Source organism: Equus quagga, chromosome 4 (assembly GCF_021613505.1).
Source record: "Equus quagga isolate Etosha38 chromosome 4, UCLA_HA_Equagga_1.0, whole genome shotgun sequence".
Taxonomy (NCBI): domain Eukaryota; kingdom Metazoa; phylum Chordata; class Mammalia; order Perissodactyla; family Equidae; genus Equus; species Equus quagga.
In genome coordinates, this window is record NC_060270.1 from 29,758,475 (window position 1) to 29,778,425 (window position 19,951).

The following is a 19,951-nucleotide window of genomic DNA, read 5'->3' on the forward strand; positions in this document are numbered from 1 at the left end:
AAATTATTCTGTGTAGTTTTGACATCTTAAGCATGTTAAGTCTTCCAATCCATGAACATGGAATGTATTTCCGTTGATTTATGTCGTCTGTAATTTTTCAGCAAAGATTTGTAGTTTTCAGTGTATAAATCTTTTCCCTCTTCAGTTAAATTTATTTCTAGGCATTTTTAATCTTTTGAGTGCTATTGAAAATGGATTGTTTCCTTAATTTCCTTTTTAAATGGTTCATTGCCGATGTATAGAAACACAACTGATTTTTATATGTTCATCTTATACCCTGCAACAGAGTTGAATTTGTTTATAACTCCAGTAGCTTTCTTGTGGATTCTTTGGGATTTCCAACATATAGGATCATGTCATTTAAAAATAGAGATAGCTTTACTGCTTCCTGCCAATTTGGATCACTTTTCTTTTTCTTCTGTAATTTCTCTGGATAGAATGTTTGGTACAATGTCAAATAGCAGTGGTGTAAGTGGGTGTCCTCGTCTTGTTCCTGATCTTAGGGGGAAAGCTTTCTGTCTTTCACCCTTAAGTATGATGTTAGCTGTGGGCTTTTCACTGCATAATATACAATAACAGAGATTACATGTAACATCCTAAATTTATAGCAATCGAATTTGAATTGATGCTTTAACTTCAATAGATTGTGAAAATTCTGCTGCTTTATAACTCTGTCTTCTCTTTTATGTTCTTCTTCTTGTAACAAACTACATCTTTATCCATCGCGTGCCCAATAACACAGATATATAATTATTTGTTATGAATTTGTCTTTTAAATCATGTAGGAATAAAAAATGGAGTTAAAAACCAAAAGTGCAGTAATACAGGCTTTTATATTTGCCCAAATAATTACTTTTACTGGATAAAATGAGAATGTCAATAAAGAGATCGAAATTATTAAAAGGAGCTTTAAAAAGAATTTCTTTTGGCTCCTCAATAATTTTGATCTCTTTATTGACATTCTCATTTCATTCATAAATTGTGTTCCTGATTTTCTTTAGTTCTTAGTCTGTGCTTTTCTTTAGTTCTTTGAGCATATTTAAAACTGTTGTTTTAAAATCTTTGCCCAGTAAGTCCAATGTCTGGGCTTCCTCAGAGATAATTTTTTTCTATTTATTTTCTTTCATTGAATTTTATAGCGTCATGACTCTGGAAATCAGATTCTTCCCCTTCCCCAAGGCTTGATGTTTTTTGAAGGCTGCAGTAATCTGTTTGTTTAGAGACTTTCCTAAACTATTTTTGCAAAGACTGTATTGATTGTCATATGTGGTCACTGACATCTCCATTCCTTTAGCTTTTGTTAAGCTAGTGTTTTGACAGAGATTTCCTTGAACTCTATGAGTTTAAAAACATGAACAAGGAAATACTTCTCCCAGTCTTTGCAGATGTTTTCCATGGGGTGCACTTCAACACTTAGCCAGGTTTGTGCCGACTCTAGAGATCCAGAGCTGAAACCTTAGGGTCTTTTCTGGTGGTCTTTTCTGAGCATACCTCTTGCCCTGTGCATATACATGGCTTTCTATGTTTCCCAAAATACACAGATGGTTTTGAATGCTATAATTTCCCAAAGAAACTTTCTTTAGCTTTTCTTGCCAGACTTTAGGCAGTTATTTTATTTCTCAACTGTAATCTTTCACCTGAGGTGACTGCAGATAGTTTGTTAGCCTTACAATGTTTTCAAGCAGTGTATGCTGCTTTTCCGCCCTGAGTGAGCTTTATAGTAGGTGAAACAGAGACGAGCACCTTGCACCAGTCCTTCAGGTAACCCCCAGACTGGTCAGAACAGACCTGCACAATAATTTGTGGGTCAAGCCTGCTCTTTCCCCTCTGTACCCAGGGACCAGGGTCCTCCACTGGGGATGCAGGCTACATCTTCAAGATTGCAACTGAGTTGAGGAGGGGTTGGGGCAAAGGCAAGTAAAAATGCCACAAAGCTTTCCTGCTGTTGTCAAGTTGCCTTTTTCTTGATTCAGCATTTGGTTGATTGCTATAAACCTTTGTCTATTTTTTAGAGTTCTGACAAAGTTGGTTCTGACGGTTTCTGCTTGTTGTTTGATGTCTGTGGAGGATGGAATCTTGGAGCTGCCTACTCTGCCATTTTGCTGATGCCATTCCTCATTTTGTCATTAGATATTTTGAAGCATTGCTTCTTAGTGACTGCACTTTGTTCCATTATATAGATGTACCGTAATTTATCATAAATGATGCTGTGATGAACATCTTTCTACATCTTTGATTTTCTAGCTTAGGACAAATTTCCAGAAGTAGAATAACTATGTCAAAAGTTACAAACATTTCAATCTCTTCATATTTATTACCAGATTGCTGTGCAGAAGGTTTGTGTCAATTTACATTCCCACAAGCAATGTGTGAGAGTATGCATTTTATCACTCTCTCCCCTGTAATTTAATAGTCTTTGCCCATTTAAAAGGCAAAACAAAGGCCTCTTGTGTTGTGCTGTCTCTGCTTTCTTAAGAATTCCTCATATGACTTGAGTTTGAATCCGTTCATTGTTTTGTTCCCTCAGTTTGTGATGTACTTCAACTTGTCAATCTCCTTAGATGTGTGAGCACAAGAAGTTACACCATCCTTCTGAGGAAGGATATGTTTTCCTGCTCTCATAAATATAAAACTTGAATTTATTTTGTAGTGAATTTGAATGGTGCCTACCCCAAGCTCGTGCCTTTCAGACCTGCAGGACGGCTCGTCTCCCCACCTCTGCTGCTCTCTGTGATTCTCAACATTCTTCTCAGCCTGGCCATGCACATTGTGGGCTTCATTCTGGTTCAGAGGCAGCCTTGGTATTCCATGGAGATGCAGAGGTAGGATCACAGCCACGATTTTAGCTTCTCATATTCTAATTTCTATCAAACGTCATCTGGCACATGTGACGGGAGGCAAATGGGTCTTCATTCTTCCAAAGGCTTTGGCTTCTTTGAGTCCCCTGGATAATTTCCCAGCAATCTTCTCTTCTCTGTGGCACAGTCTGATGATCGTTTCATTGGCACTTATCTTTGCCTCTCTTGTATGATAAGAATCTATGACCATCTTTTATATCTAGGGTGATCAAGCATTATAGTTTGTGTGGACAGCCCCAGTTTAAACCTGGTATCTCAATGAAATTATGAAAGTCTTTCCTTTCACATTCAAATCTGTTCTTGTTGGATGATAAATTATATGGTCACCCTACTTATAAATGTGCAGAGATCTTAAGCCACTAGAGGCAAGAATCATAGCTTACTCATCTCTTTCTTTCCCACATAGCCTTAATACATGATTGGTGCCCAGTTTATTGAATAAATAAGTGTTAAATCTATCTATCTATCTATCCATCTATCTATCTGTCTGTCTATATCCAAAATAGAGATCTATCTGTGCTGGTTTCTTTCTCCCTATTTTTCCGTATATTCCTTCCTGAAATGTAGGCAATTTTAGAAGCATTCAGGGCATGGAGGCTTGTAGATACAAATACGCCATAAGGACCTGTCGTCTTGCTTCATTAGCTTCTTTGGTTTTTTTTCAGTGCCTGCACAGTGCAAAATAAAAGCATCTCAAAGTTAACCATATCTCCAGCTGCTCCAGGAAAAAATGGAAGTTATAGTGACTTCACAAGTTTTGAGAACACTACTATATGGTTCTTGGGAACAATCAACTGTATCACTGTGGCTCTTATCTTCTCTAAAGGAAAACCATTTAGGCAGCCGACCTATACAAACTGTGAGTAGAACTGCACCAGATCACAGGTGAGAGATCATCAGAGAGGACAGACACACCCGGGTCACTCAGGGAACAGCTGCAGAGTTGATACTTATCTAGGGTCTCCTGGCTATCTTTCCAGGGCTTTGTAAAACACGTTGTGCAGCCTCATTCTCGTGATCCTTTGGTCCTTCCCTCAAAGCTGCACTAAATACTAAGGTTTCTTTCTCCACCTCTTGCCTTCACCAGAAGTTTGTCTGTAGCTCTTTTCATGGGATCACTCCAAACTGGGAAGACTCATTTATTTCTCTGCTTGTCAGTACTTGTCAGAATTCATCCTGGAGGAGGTGGGGAGAAGAGTCATGGCATTTAGTTGGAATGTGTCTCCTGCCGTGAAGACAATGGTCAGGATGGCATTGTGTGGTTGGTAGACTGAGAATGGGTCCAGCCTGGAGGAACCTGACCAGAGATGAGTGTGGAGGCTCTTGGCCAAAGTACTTCCCACCTCCTTACATTCTAGGCTGGGGATGGGAATGTGTGTTAGAAGTGAGCTACCTAGTGAGCCAATCACTACCCCTGTAACTGGGGAAATTTAGATGCACAAGTTGAAGAATCAATATCCTTATAAAATTTGCTTGTTCAGAGACATTTACTTTGTCCTTCTCCTTCTTGGAATGAGAAAGCAGTTGAATGCTGACCTCTACATGATTTCAATGTATACATTTGTTTATTTACAGCCCTCCTTTTTCCCAGAAAAGGATTGGAGGCAGATGATTTGCATTAAAGAGATTCAAATACTTGGATATCTTTAAGACATTTATTGAAAATGTATTTTGTCAATGTTACCCTTTGTATAATTCCCACTTTTATTAATTGAAACTTATAATATGCATCTGAAAATTTCCACTTGCCTCAAGCACATGCGTAGAAATTGTAGTGATGAGACCCACTGCATAGAAATGAGTACTTTCCATCTATTATGCTGTGTTTGGATGTGGAAATCAAGTAAATTTAATCAGTGTTAATCTAGAATATGTCTATCAGCAGACGTGATCTTCTGGTTTCTCAAAATGACAGCTGTGTTCTTCTTTCCTCAGATATATTTGTCCTTGTGTTGGTCATACAACTGGGTGTGTGTCTGTTCATTCTCTTTGCTGATATTCCAGAATTATATAGGCGTTTGGATGTAAGTCTTATCTCTGGGATACAATGATGGTTTACGGTTATATAACACCCTGACTTCAAAAAGCAGGTCACAATTGTAATTGACATGGGTTCTTGACATTGATTGTTCTTTTGGGATAGTAGATTTAAAAAGAATGCTGAATTTATTCATATTTTTTATTTAAGCTGCTCAGGAAATAACCTTCTGCCTAGTCTTGAATTCAAGTATTTCAAAAGCATTGAACATTTTTCTTTTAAAAGATCCCTTTAAGACTGGAAAATCTATTTATAATATCAAACGTGAGAGAATTTTCCCCCTAAATGCTTCTGTTTTGAAGCTGTTTAAAACAGTTTTGCCTATAACACTTTCTTGGTTAATTCTCAGGTCTATATTTCCATCTTTTTTTTTTTTTTACCTCTTTAAAAATGTGCTTTTCTGTATGTTCATACTTGATGTCAGCAAAACTTACTTTCAAAGAGCCATACCTTACCTCATGAACTCTCTTAGATTTTGAGACAACTTTGAAACTCTGTAAGAGACAGACATTTTATATATTCAAGCAAGGGAAAATATGTATTCTGATTCCTCTAACCTATCCTTTAGGTTAATCATGACTAAATATCCTTTAGACCAATACATAGAATACAGAAGAGATGATGAAAGGAATGGTGCTTCGTGAACCTGCCTACCTGCCTCTCTATCTCAAAGATAAGTTTCATGAGGGCCAAGATCCTATCTTACTCATTTTTGTATGACCAGTGCCTTGCATAGCAAATGGCACATAATGGCAATGAGTGACTGACTGGTCATCATATATCAGTTTCCTGGATGCAGACAAACACTTGGTGCACACAGTGCCTTCCAAACCAGCAATACCTTCACAAATCCACCTAGACATCTGACATATAAACTAACGTCCACCTTCAATTTTTATTTTTCTAATTGTATTACTGTGGTTAACAGTGCAATTGCCTTTGTTGTTAAATGTCCTCCTGAATTAGATTAAGTACTCACAAAGATAAACAGTCGTTGCCCACTCATCTTCTAAGTGAGTTAAAACTTCTTAATCCTGCAGAAGTTAAGGTTAAGACATGTTGGGTTTAGTCATACTCCAATAGTGAAGACTCTTTCAGAGATGCTGGCTCCTCTGGTATAACAAAATAGGGAACATATTTGGTTTGGAGGGAATCTGTGTGGGTCATCGCCAGCATGACTCCAAAAGAGTCTGCAAAGAATTATTGTTCACCTTAAAAATAATTATTTTTCTTCCTATTACATAAAATTATGGATACCTTTTCAAAAACGTGAATATATAAGCAAGGAAAATTTTAACATTATTCACTATATGCTTCCATCTTTGAAAATTCAGATATTATAAACGTGCATTGACTGATTGATGAAGTTTGTTTCATTTTAAATATAATCATGCTGTTTTATAATCTAGTTATTGCTCATTTTAAAAAAATGCATGATTTAGGGCTGGCCCTGTGGCCTAGTGGTTAAGTTTGCGTGCTCCGCTTTGGCGGCCCAGGGTTTTGCCAGTTCGGATCCTGGGCGCGGACATGGCACCACTCATCAGGCCAAGGTGAGGTGGCGTCTCACATGCCACAACTAGAAGAACCCACAACTAAAATATACAACTATATACTGGGGGGATTTGTGGAGAAAAAAGCAGAAAAAAAAGGAAAAAATGCATGATTTTATTTAATAGAGAATACATTCACATGGCTTAAAATTCAATGGGTAGAAAAGTTATATAGCAAAATTCTCCTTCTCATCCTTGTTCTTCAGCTGCCACTTCCTTTCTCTGAAGGCAACTGATGACACAGTTTATTTTACATACTTTCAGACATTTTATACATATATACACAAATATATATATTTCTTATATGTGTATTCCCCCACATTTTTACACAAGTAGTAGCAAACTATTACCTTTGTCCAGGTCTTCTGAGATGGAGATGTCAGGGTGAGATGAGATGTGTAAGAAAGTTATTGGAGGAATTGCCTGTGAAGGAGAAAAGATTAGGAAGGCAGAGGAGGTGGTAAGGGCGCCACACTATGACATGGGTCTGACCCCTGTGCAGGAGAGAGGGAAGGAAGGAGGGCTACGTGAGTAGAGTTTCAGACTGCAGAACACTTCTAAGGAAGTCAAACCAAAGTTGTCCACCAAAGGTGCCCAGTGTCTTGCAAGAATGAGTGCGATTGGAAGCCCTGCTCATAGTTAGTAGCTGTGAGCAGCCCACGGGAAATGGGGCCTTCAGGTGAATGTAGCAGTGGTACATCTGCTGTTTATCCTTCCTGCAGCAGAAATCCCAAGTGGAGCATTTTCATGGTTGCCACAACCACACACACAGTCCTGCACTTTGTTCTTTCATGTGACAGTGTATTTTCGTAACAGTTCCATATCAGTTCATAAGGCTTCCTTATTCTTTTTTTATGCTAATATGGTATTTCATTGTATATATGTACCATGATTTGTATGTAGTCCGTTATTGGTAGACATTTAGTTTGTTTCCAATTTTTTACTATTACAAACAAAGCTGAGGTAAAATAACCTGATACATATGTCATTTCAGCCACGTACAAGTAGATCTCTAAGATAAATTCCTAGAAATGAATTTGCCCTTCCAATTTTACCAGCATCTCTATAGAGTTGTACCAGTTTTTACTCCCCTCAGTGTATGAGGCAGTGCCAGGTACAATAGAGTGCACTTGGCTTCATTTCATTCATTCATTCATTCACTCATCTACCCATTCAACATCCATATTCAATATCCATTCAACATGGATATTCCAGTGCCTGGAAAGGGGCTGGGGAAGATACAGAGAAACTGGGAGCAGAGACAGTAGTGACAACTTGTTTTCAGCCCCACTTGTTCCGTTGGTGAGCACCTTTGTGATGTCACAGTTTGTGCCATTGTAGGCACCGTCCTGAGGGGGCCCCCCGACCTTAGGGTCAAAAACAGGGCTCAGCTGAGGGGAGATATGGCACCAGAGAGAAGAAGGCAATGCTGCCTGTGTGGAAGTTTGACATGTGTGCCCTCAGAGCCTCCAGGGAACAGAGCCACATAACAACAAAACAACATAAGCACACAAAAAACACTTTTATTATTATTTTTTATTGCAAAGTGACCAAATTTATTTTAGGAAGCTTAGAAATTACAGAGGAACTAAGAAGAAGAAGAGGAAGAAGAAGAAGGAGAAGAAGAAGAGATAAAAGAAAAAAAACAAGGGGCCGACCCCATGGCCGAGTGGTTAAGTTTGCACGCTCCATTTCGGTGGCCCGGGGTTCACTGGTTCAGATCCTGGGCACGGATCTACACACTGCTCACCATGCCATGCTGTGGCGGCATCCCACATAGAAGAACTAGAATGACCTACAACTAGGATATACGACTACATACTGGGGCTTTTGGGAGAAAAAAAAAAGAGGAAGATTGGCAGCACATGTTATCTCAGGGCCAATCTTTCTCACCAAAAAAAAGCACATACCTTTAAAAAAATAAATAAATAAAAAACCAATAGTCATAGTTCCCAATCATTGGGATCATGCAATTTCATACATGCACAGAAATATATATATAATGTATTTATATTCATGTATATGTGTGTATATAACATGTATATATGTAATATATATATATATATACATGTGTCTGTTACATAAGTGATTTATAACCTACAGAAATGTGCGCTGTGAACATGTGAATGTTTTTCCAGCATATATTTGTCTTCAGACTAACTTTGCTTCTTCCTCTCCCACCAGCTGCTCTGCACTCCTGTCCTGTGGAGGGTCTACCTCATCATTATGCTTGGCTCCAATTTTATTGTGTCCTTTGTTGTGGAGGTGAGTGCCCTCAGGTTGGTGATCACTGGGCAGGGACATTCTTTGGGAGTCTGAAAAAGGAACAGCTTTAGGTGACAAGGTTCAACAGTGCAAGTGGCTCCTTCTCTTAGCAACACGAACAATGGTACTTTCCTCAGATGAGTTCCAAACAAGGCATTAGTTATCCCATCTGTAAAGTGGAGATGGAAAGAGTGGATTAGGATCTCTAAGGTCCTATTCATTTCTAAAAGCCACAAATAGAGACCCAACTCAATTCATTTTTTGAAATGAAGGCATGATTCACATACTATAAAATTCATCTTTTTATTTTTTATTTATTTATTTATTTTTTGAGGAAGATTAGCCGTGAGCTAACTACTGCCAGTCCTCCTCTTTTTGCTGAGGAGGCCTGGCCCTGAGCTATCATCCATGCCCATCTTCCTCTACTTTATATGTGGGACGCCTACCACAGCATGGTGTGCCAAGTGGTGCCATGTCCGCACCCAGGATCCAAACCAGCGAACCCCAGGCTGCCAAGAAGTGGAACGTGCGAACTTAACCGCTGCACCACCGGGCCGGCCCCTAAAATTCATCTTTTTAAAATGTACAATTCAAGAGATTTTAGTATATTCACTGAGTTGTGCAAATACCACTGCTAATTCAAGAACATTCTCATCACCCCAAAAGAAATCCTATACCTATTAGAAGTCACTCTTCATTCCCCTTTCCCCCTCTTCTACCCCTTGGCAACCACTAACCTACTTTCTGTCTCTGTGGATTTGCCTATTCTGGATATTTCCTATAAAGGGCATCATGAAAAGGCTTCTTTCACTTAACAACTTGTACTGTTACTGAAACCAAAATGGATTCCCTCCTGGCAAGTTAAATCAGACTCCCCACCAGAAGTGGTTGTCTCTCAAAGTAAAGGGTATTTGCAGCAAACAGGAGACCAAAAGGAATCATTTCCGAATTCATGGCGTCCCCGAACAAAGGGTAGCAGGGACATTTATTTCAGATGGAGAATGACTATTCAAAAGGGAGAGGGGGGTATTCGCTTGTGCAGACTCGGCTGGAAACTTGCTTCCACACACACTGCAGGTTACGGGAATAAGGCCTAAGCTCCTCCTGGAGAGATCTCAGCATTAAAAATAAGGCAAAGGTCATAGTTGAGGCTTGGTCTGGTTCAGGGTGGTTGGTGATTGCCTCTCCTTAACATAACGAAAGGAAAAAGAACAATTTGGAAGAACAGTTAAAATATCTGAACCAATCTGGAGTTCCTCAGGGCAACTAGTTGGTGACAGAATCACTATCACTTTTACTTTACAAACGGGAAATGAGATTCATAGTGAGGTTTTCTTGGCTTTATTCTTTAGCCCCCATTTGCTCCATTTCCTCAGTAAAATGAACTGGTGCACCCCCTTTCTTTTGCTACATGGTTCACACTCTTCTCTCCAGCACCGTTAGACACAGTCTCTATTCTTCAAAGCCCACCATTGGGCAGGGGCCACCCTGGAAGAGGCATCTATTTTGAAGGAGAGGTGAGCTGCAGGATTCCATCTGCTGATGCAAATAATCCATAACCAACCAATAAATCAAAATTGGAGTGAGTTTATTATGAGCCAGAGTGAAGATTATAACCCAGGAAGGCCTTAGAGGGCGTTCTGGAGAAGCACGGCTTTCAGTTCAATCTTATGTCTTTCTAGAACAAAGAATATACATTAAACACACCCAGGATACATTTTCATCAAAATTTAAATAGGTATTTGGTTGCAAATTAGCAGGTCAACATCGCCCTCATGTCACGAAAGGGACTAATCTGGAGTTACCAATGGGGCGGAGGAGGGGAAGTCTGCATTCTTATCTTAAGAGAGTGCATTCTTTACTTTAATGGTTAAGCAGATGTACAACGTATGGTTGAAAGGCCATAAGTCAGGCTTTTAAGTTCAAGCTGAATCAGTTCTGAACCCGAACTGTTACCCCATATACCTCAATATGAGAAAATCTCTTGTCATGTCTGTCCCCATTCCAGCTCCCAGTTACAAACCCAGGCTTGGTCCAGTGAGGGAGGATTTACGGTGGGCTGGGGGCACCTGGAGCCTGACTTCCCTGCAGTATTTTGTAGGCAGGAGCTCAGTGAACTTTCCCTACTAAGGGAAGTCAAGGCCAACAGGAGCTGGTGGCAGAATAGGACAATAATTAACGTACCGGAGCTTCTCTCTAGATGCTAAACCAGGGCAACTCAAACTTGAGTGGGCATCAGGATCACCTGGAGGGTGTGTTAAAATACAGATTGTTCAGCCTGGCTCCCTGCATTTCCGATTCAACGGGTCTGGAGCAGGCACAAGTTTTTGTTCCTAATGGGTTGTCAGGTGATTCTGACGCTGGCTCAGGAACCGCACTGAGAAGCACTATGCTAAAAACCATATGGTCTCCAAAGCCACCAAATTAATAAAAGAGCATCATCGTAGCTGTCCTCATCCTGATTTGCAGAAAGATGGTCGTTGCCCTTTAAGGGATAATCTTATGTATGTATCTTGTCCCTATCCATGGTGGCATTATTTCCTCTGTCTAGTATATCTTTCCCCATTTCTGCATATTGAAAGGCTATCCCATCCTCTATGGCACAGCTGTGGCACTATCCTTTTCATGAATTTTTCCTGATGCTTGGATCAGTCAGGCAAATAACAGAACTCAGCTAACAGTGGCTTAAATAATAAGGATATTTATTGACTCGCTTAACAAGAAGATTGGAGGTAAGCGGCTTTAGGGCCGGTTTAGCAACTCAGTGGTGTCTTTGGGGATCCTCATTCTTTCACTTTTCTGTCTCACCATCCTTAGATGTTGGCCTTTCATGATTGTGCTTATTGATTGTGGTGCCCAGATAGCTTCCGCATAGCTGGGCATTATGTCTGTTTTCAGTACAGGAAAAAACTGAAGGAGAGGCACTAGCAAGCTTTTTTCCCCCAGGTATGGACCTTTGATTAGGAGACAAAAAAATTTCCCACAGCCCACCAGCAGACTTCCCCTTATGCCTCATTGGTTAGAACTGTGTCTCGTTGTCATCCTGAGTAGAAAAGGATTCTGGGAAAGGGGATCTATGCCAAAAAGTTAGATAAATTGGCTTAGACTGTTTATAATTTTTTTCCTTTTAGGCAGACAGGGGAGAGTCGGGGGGAATGGCCTGTAGGGTAATCAAGCCACAAAGTCTGCTTGGTTGCGTATTTTCAGTTAAGAACGTAAGATTGAGAGTCATCTTCTTTGCTTTGAATCCTGTCTCCATCCTTTCCTGCTGACTGACTTTGGGCAAGTTCTTCCACTTTTCTGTGACTCTGTTTCCTCATCTATAAAGTGATGACAATAATGGTACCTTACTTCATAGGGTTACTGTGAGCATGAAATGTGGACAGTAAAAAGCGTGTAGGAAGTGTTTAGTAAATATAAGCTGTTATTTTTATATTACCTCTTGTGGAACTTACCATTTCTTACTTTGTGTCTATCAATCATTCAGGCATTCATTTATGCATTCCCTCTTTCCACAAACACTTGTTGATCATGTGCCACGTCCTAGGGCACGATGCCGTAGGGATAAGGATGACATAGTGGTAGAGTTCACGATCTACAGGAAGCAAGTGGACAAGGGCTAAGGTTATTTGTGTGTAAATTTTTTTCACTCGTCTGCCATTCAACGATGCTGGCAAGAACTTATCTCAGTAACTCTGGCACCTAAAACCCTGCTTTATGCAAATATTAGCTGCCTCAAGGTTTATTCAATTATTAAATGTGAGAAGTGACCCCGCTCACACCCAGCAGATGGAAAGGGTAAGCTGATACTCATGAAAGATGAAGTTTCTTTTCTGTTCTCATGTTGAATGAGGAATAGAGACACACACAAAGATGTTTAGTGTGAGTTCCCAGCAGCTTCTGAGAAATAACATTGTGAGGTTCCAGCTGCCACCTCTAGGCTCCTCCTTGAAGTCAGGCCTTTCTCTGTCATCAGGGCACTCAGGGACAAACCCGAGCCATTTGAGATGTTGGCAAAGGCAGTTGCAATGGAGAATTAAGGGCACTAATATTTTCTGCCTCACGAGGTGAGCCTAGTGGAGTAGGCAAAGACCCCAGACTATCGTGGATGCAGCTAGATGTTTTCCTCAGGTGGCTCTAGGTATGCCTGTCCCAAGATACTAAGGATTCCTGTGACAGGCTGTGCTGACCCACACTGTCTGGTCAGCATGGGGCAGAGATGGTCTAGAAAGGTTTTGGGGAGACAAGCATGGAGGATGACTGGCCTCCTTCTGCGCAGTCCTGAATATTGTCTGGTCTGCTGAGAGGTCTAACCCTAACCCTAGTCCTAACCTTGATCTTAGAACAGCCCAGAAAACAAACAGGTTTAAGTGAGACCTAGTCCTTTCTTTGCCGAGTCTCATGATCCAACTAACCTCCAGCTAACAGGCAGACGGGCTGATGTGGGTAGCTTTAATCCTCCTCTGTTTTGTGTTTGTATATATGTATTCATGGATATATGCATGAATTATTTGAGTAGCCAGTCAGAAGAGTTCATGTGGTGGTCTTTTTTTTTGAAGAAATGGTATGTCATCAAGGCGTTCCTTTTGTTTCTAGCTCTGCATTTAATTTGCAAAGTAGAGCGACAGGACAGATCATCTTTTAGTGCTTCAGATCCCTTTTCCAAAGCAGCAAAGGGATACAGGCCATCATACTTCTAGAATTGTAAGAAATTGTCAAAGAGCTCAAGGCAAAGCACAGAACGCTAAAATTTTTCTGTGTGTGTATGTGTGTGTGTGTGTGTTTTCATTTCATTTGTTTTGTTTAAAGCCTGCTAAGATTTCCTGGAGGTAAGTTAGATCTTAAAACCTTTAATTGGATACCAATGATCCTGCCTTATCCCAGCTATGAGGAAAACTACTGTTCTCTTGTCAATTAAGACGGACAAAAATCTTTGCTATGGGAAAGTCAAATAACAGGTCTGGCAGGTGAGCCCTGAGATTTGCAAGATGCCGATGAGATGGCTGTGTGGGTTTTTAATAGCCTGCTAGCAGATGATCAGTTTTTAGAGGAAGATTCAGACTAGTTGTTCTCTATCATTTCCATGAGCAATGGGACTCAAATGTTAAAGATGAGTGGATTTTACGAAAACCACTATCTCTGGCCAAGTTCCTTTTAGACTCTTACAGAATTAACTCTTACAATTTAGCAAAGGTGCCAGTGATAGACACCAAAACCAGTTCTAATTCTGTGGGACAGCTTGGCTCCTCATATTATTCTCTTTGTTTCTTTCATGATAACTTCTAAGATGATTAACCTCTGTGACCAAATATAATAAAAATGAAAAATTAACGTGATAACTTTTCATGCATTCTGGATTGTGAGTTATAACCTGGGCTCTATTGGAGGCTCAGTCTAACTCATCAAATAAAATTACAGTCCAAAATGTTTCCAAAGAGATATCTTTTGTAATCTTAAAAAATGTATTGCAATGAAATATTTGTGGGTGAAGTTTAGAGATATATCTTTACCAGACCTCCGTGCACAGCCATTTGTTAAATGAATAGTTCAGAAGGGTGGTGAAGGAGGCAACTATGCCATGACACACCTTGCATTGTAAGGAGAGTTATATAATCCCTATGACAAACAAAAGAGGAAGAAATGATTGTTTCTAATCACTGAGGCTCAGATAGGGTGATTAATTTGCCCATAGTGGGTGTCAGAGCTGGAACTCACATCCAGATCCATCCAACTCAAAGACTGTGGTCCATATTTCAATTTTATCGACTTCTATTCATGACTATGCAGTGATGTGCCAAGGTATACCAAAGCCACATAGTACGTGTGACACAGCTTTCTATAGGGTCAATACCATTTGGTGGTAAGTAATTTAAAATCATTTTTTTATTAAATCAGATATGGATGTGGTGTGGAGAGGCCTGCAGAATTTGAGTGATTTTAAGTTTAATTTATATATAAGATTTAGAAGAAATTTCATCCTTGAGGCTGACCACTTCAAGCTATGTTTCCAGATTCTTGAAACTATGTACCTCTCTCTTCTCCCAGAAGAGTTCTTTAAGTGGAAAAGTTTGAGAGGCCGTGAACCACCTTGGATTTGTTTGTCCAGGGCTCAAGTTCTTTGTCAAGCTGAATCTAAGTGGCCAGTGAAGTGGTGCCTTGTTATGGTCTATGGAGAGTTGTAGCCTGGGAACACTTAACTTCTGATTGTAAAGAGTAACTCTTTTATTTTGCAGGAGGCCATTATTGAAAACCGAGCCCTGTGGATGGCAATCAAAAGGTGTTTTGGATATCAATCAAAAAGCCAGTATCGGATATGGCAGAGGGCCTTGGCAAATGACCCCAGTTGGCCCCCGATAAATCAAACCTCCTACTCTCACATTCCAGGGTGTGGCAGGGAAGTGTCTTACAGCAATCCGGTCTTTGAGAGCAATGAGGAACAACTTTGAAGGCAATGGGATAAACGTGTTGAACTAATATAGAAGCAATGACAAAAGGGACCAATTTCAGTGATATTTAAGCAATGAGACTCTTACAATATCGGCTGGAGTTTTTGGAATCAAAAACCTCTCCAATCATGGTGACAAACTGAAGTCTGTTTGATACAATACTTTCTACAGAGTGGAGCACTGCCCCAAGAGACTGCTTTCCTCTTGGCTTCTAAAGGTATTAGAGGTGTTCAGTGAATTAAGAGTGAGCTGGCCAAGAATGGCAATGGGCCAAGAGATTGGGAGGCTAAAAGAGAAGCAGAATATGCAATCTTTTTTCTTAGATAATATATCTTTTAAATGAATTGAGGGAAAGTAGCACTGTGTGTAGTCTTAGAATTGTAACATGTTAAAGATCATTTTTGAATTCTTATTTCACTGATGGAAAAACAAATGCATGGGAACCATCACACCAATCTTCACTGTCTGGTTTCCTTTCCTTCGTCATACTTCTCAAATTTGAGGCATTTTCTTCTACTTCTGGCCTTCCCTTCTATATTAGTAAGGATAGGCTAAGCTGATGCTGCTATAACAAATAACTCCCGTATCTGAATGGGTTAACACACAAGAGCTTCCTTCTTGGTCCAGGTGACTCTTTAGAATAGCTCTCCTGGGAGTGGTGACTGCTTCAGTATCATGGCCCCACTGACTCAACACAAAGACTCCATGTTTACTGTGATAAGGGAAGGAAGACTGAGGATCACACATGGGCTCTTCCCCACTTCACCTCCAAAGCGGCACACATTTCTGCACAACCCACATCTCATTAGGCTCATTAGGCGTCATTTACCAGGGATTTGGCAAAGAAGCTGAGAAGTGCAGTCTCCTGTATTTAGGGTTGGCTTCATGGGCAGATGACCTGTGTAGTCACACACAGCCCCATGCTTAGAAAGGCCCACACTTGGTTTAATACTCTGCACTTGCCATCTTGAAATTCTTAATTTTTGAACAAGGATTTCCACATCTTCATTTCGCACTGGGCCTCACAAATTATGTTATTGACCTGGCTTGTATTCCTGGGAAGGAGAGGAAAGCAGCCCAAATCAAAGGGTTCTGTCCCCTAGCTCTGCGCCTCCTAACCCTGTGAACTTCTCTGTGTCGTAAGAACCTCTCATCTCACACGCCTGACGCCAGGAATTTTCACTCCTCTGCTCTATTATTTTTGAGAAAAGTTAGTCTTGTGCTACAGCATTATATGCTATCATCCACATAAGTACTCACACAACCCACACATTTCTTAAGTTTGAGGCTTCAGTTTTCAGAAAACAAAAATTTTCCTTATTTCATCACAATTACAGTTTGGTTATATTGGATTCACTTAGGATAGAAAACACTCAGGTTTCTGCTAACTCAGCAGACAACCCTGAATTCTGGGAAAACATCCACATATACTATAATACGGCAAAAGCAAAATTATGAACGTCAAGTCCTAAGGGAGTGTTCTGGGCAGGGGGGAGTGTCCTGGCCCAGGATAAGAGGCTGGCTTTGCTACTTATCAAGAGCATCTGCCACCATTCCCTTCCCTGGCTGAACTACTGAGTGTGGTTGGTGGCTCTGTGACTACAGATAATGCTGAGAACATAGTGTTTCTCAGCCACAATGGTACCTTGTTGCTTCTGGTTTTAATATAGGGTGGGAAGAATCATTAAAATAGGCTGCAGAAGTGTTGTCTTCCTTGGTACAGAAAGAAATGTTTGCTTTTACAAAGTCAGCCTCAGCAGAGATAGGGCAGCTCTGAATGTCTTTTTCTAGAACTGATAGTTTTTCTCATTTTTCAAAAGCGGAGGGTCATGGGCAGGGGCAAATTGGAGATGGTCTACAACCTAGTGATGAGCAAGAGCAGTGTGTGTAATTAATTAGAAGAGCTCTTTGCCAAGGGCTGTCACCTCCATGAGCTCACTTGAGTTGCACAATTCTCCTGGGACTCAGACAAAAGACTCATCATCTCCACCTTACAGATGAGAAAATTGAAATTCAGGGTGAGGAGAGCAGACCCAGCCTCAGACGCACATCTTCTCAGCGAACTTTCCATTGCTTCCAAATTCCACCTGATCACAAAGCTCCAGCAGAGCAGGGTGCTCAGTGTGATCTGACAGCCAAATGAGCTCTTTGCCAGGAGGAAGGAGGCAATCTTTTGTTAACGCCAGGACCTTTTGTTCAAATGAATGCGAGGTCTCCTGCCAGGCTTGGCCTACAGGTGTGTTCAAAACAAAAAAAATAAAACCCAAACCCACAGGGTCTGTTTGTCTTTCTGAGACTCTGAGTTGCTCTTGTTTGGTCTAATACTAAGGGATTCCATCCTCAGCAGTTGGCACATGGCTGGCAGGGAACAGGGATGGAGGACTCTGCTTCTCCACCAGCCAAACAGTCCTAAAATCTAGGCAAAAGAGGCTGATTCTGAAGACTATGTTTGAGACCAGCTACATCTTAGAGGCAATAAGTGAAGGAGCAGGGAGTGCTCAGCCTGGAGAAACAGTCGGGGGAATTGTGAGAATTGTATTAAAATGCTTGAAGGGTTACCATGGGAGAGAAGGCTCCCACCTGTGGTTAGTGGTGCCACCAGTGGGTAAAGAACATGGTGGGAATGGCTTTGAGCTAACACGAAGACCTCTGCCCCAGTAGTCAGCACTGACGGATGTGGAGGCTGGTGACCTCACAAGGTGTGCACTCGGTGACATGGGAGGTACCGGTGGATGTTCAAAGACCAATTAGAGAATTAAGTCAAGTATCAGATGAAACTCAATTACCTGCAAGATCCCTTCCAGGCTCCATAGGCCTGGCATCTCAGTCTCATGCTGTGAAGTGAACCATTTACCACTGCTACCCACACAGAATACCAGACCGATCCCCATGGGAAGACGGGCCGAGGGGATGGGCTCCAGCCTTGTGAGGTCCCATGGTGTGAACAACCAGACTTGACTGCTGTGTACCTTGGAAGGTGGTTTCTAATGGGGATAAGAGCCTAGAAAAGAGGGTGCACATTGAGGGGTCCTGACTGCCCAAATGACAGCTGGGGAATACTTCTGCTGTGTGTGTTTTCTTAGAAAGAGGTGTTTGCAAATTTTGAGTAAAAGAACACGAGAGTGCCCCAAACCCGAGGGCAGAGCTACCTGCGCCCAATACGCTTTCTTGACCAGGACTCGGAAGAGAAAAGGACACAGTCATTTGCTCCAGATCAATTGGGAGGGTCCCCTGTATGTTCCCTCCAAGGTGTACAGCTCTAACCTGCAGAGAAGAACCCTGACTCAGGGCTCTCCTCACTACACAGATGATGAGCTGAATAGGAAATACGGCTGTGCCATCTGTGTCCTTATGTGCTCACAGAAGTGTGCGTGGACACAATTGCAGACGCAATGACTGGGAAAAGTGATTATTTATTCAGAGCCTTGTATTTAGTTTGTGCTATAATAAATTATTGTGTACAAAAGAGGCAAGTGCAATCTATAATTCTGTCGTTCTAACATCAATGTCTCTCCCTTTGTCTCTGCGGGGGAGTCTTTCACTTTGGTGTGGTCTGCTCCAGGAATGTTGAATCAAAGAGACACCTTTACAAAGCTCCAGGCATTTCCTCATACTGCAGATGCTATTGTTTTCTGCTTTATATGCAGGGCGTTACAGTCTGCAAGATACTTTTCATACTGGATGTCTCTTTTAAGCCTCAGAATGATCTTAGGAGGAAGGCAGGGCAAGAATTACTATCTTCCTTCTGGTGACGAGGAACCAGACTCTCCAAAAGGCTCGGTGACTTGTCCAAGGGCTCACAGCGAGTGAGTGGAGGAACTGGGAGCTGGATTCAGACACAGGACCTCTGCCAGTGAGTTCCCTGCTCTGTCACTTTCCCAAGTTGTTTTCTCCTGGAGGAAATGTGCATAATACATGCAATATATTGAAAAACAAGAAGGACACAAGGTGGCTATCCAGTGGATTGCCGTCACGAGTATAATTTCCTCCAGAAAGAGTTTTCAGTTTTCACAGACATTCTCTTGAACATGACCATCAATCACAGAAAAGGTCAGCTCCCACAGCTGAGAGAGTAACGTCATAAAACCAGAGCCCTCTGTGACTATTTCAGGTGATCAGGTAAAGCTCCGGTTCATGACTTCAGTCTCCAGAAGCAGAAACCCATATCTCTGCTTGAACTCGGATCAGGCCCTGCTTTGTACAGCTTTTTAGGGTCCTGTGGATTCTCTCTTGGCTTTGTAGTGTGGTCACGTCTGTATGCATTAAAAAAAGCTTGAAAACTTCTGCCATGCAACATTCTGTCTGACCTTTGGTTTCCATTAGACTTGTTAAAATGACTCTCTAAACTTTATCAGCAAAATGACTTCCTTCAAAATTAAACAAACACGCAAATAACAACAACAAAACACACCTCTTCAGGAGCTGTTGAGAGAGTCTTAGAGGCGAGCCACGCTGGCCTTCTCAAACACACGGGCTTATTCCTTCCTCAGGAAGACGTTTGCACCATCCTTTCTGCCTTGGATGCTCCCCCACCAACCCCCACCCTCATGGCTGACTCTTTCTCCTTCAGGTCAAATGGGTGACCTGAGTCTAACATCCAAGTCCACTGACTTTCCAATCAACTCTTTCATGTTCTTCACTCCTAGCCAGATTCTGCTAATCAGATCAGCTAATCCACTGGGAAAAAGAATGTAGGGTGTTGCAGGGCAGTGTCCATGGTTGAGTGAACAGCACTCAAGTGGTCATCTAGATTCTCCCAGCTCTATTTCCTTGCTATCTCCTCCTGACTCTCTC

The 19,951-nt window shown here is 41.3% G+C and overlaps 1 protein-coding gene across 7 annotated transcripts in view; it reads left to right on the forward strand.

Moving 5' to 3' along the window:
• ATP13A4 (ATPase 13A4) overlaps nt 1–19,441 on the forward strand; it is a 129,716-nt gene extending 110,275 nt beyond the window's left edge. For 5 of the 7 annotated variants that reach the window (XM_046658317.1, XM_046658319.1, XM_046658320.1 and 2 more), the window contains 5 exons: nt 2,651–2,822; nt 3,524–3,717; nt 4,794–4,882; nt 8,631–8,711; nt 14,945–19,441. In XM_046658317.1, coding sequence (XP_046514273.1) covers nt 2,651–2,822; nt 3,524–3,717; nt 4,794–4,882; nt 8,631–8,711; nt 14,945–15,157 — 749 coding nt within the window. In that variant the 3' untranslated portion in view covers nt 15,158–19,441. Of the gene's footprint in view, nt 1–2,650; nt 2,823–3,523; nt 3,718–4,793; nt 4,883–5,464; nt 6,381–8,630; nt 8,712–14,944 lie in introns of those variants that run through there. The other 2 variants (XM_046658322.1, XM_046658323.1) reach the window with 2 other exon arrangements.
• Nucleotides 19,442–19,951: the final 510 nt, after the last annotated feature.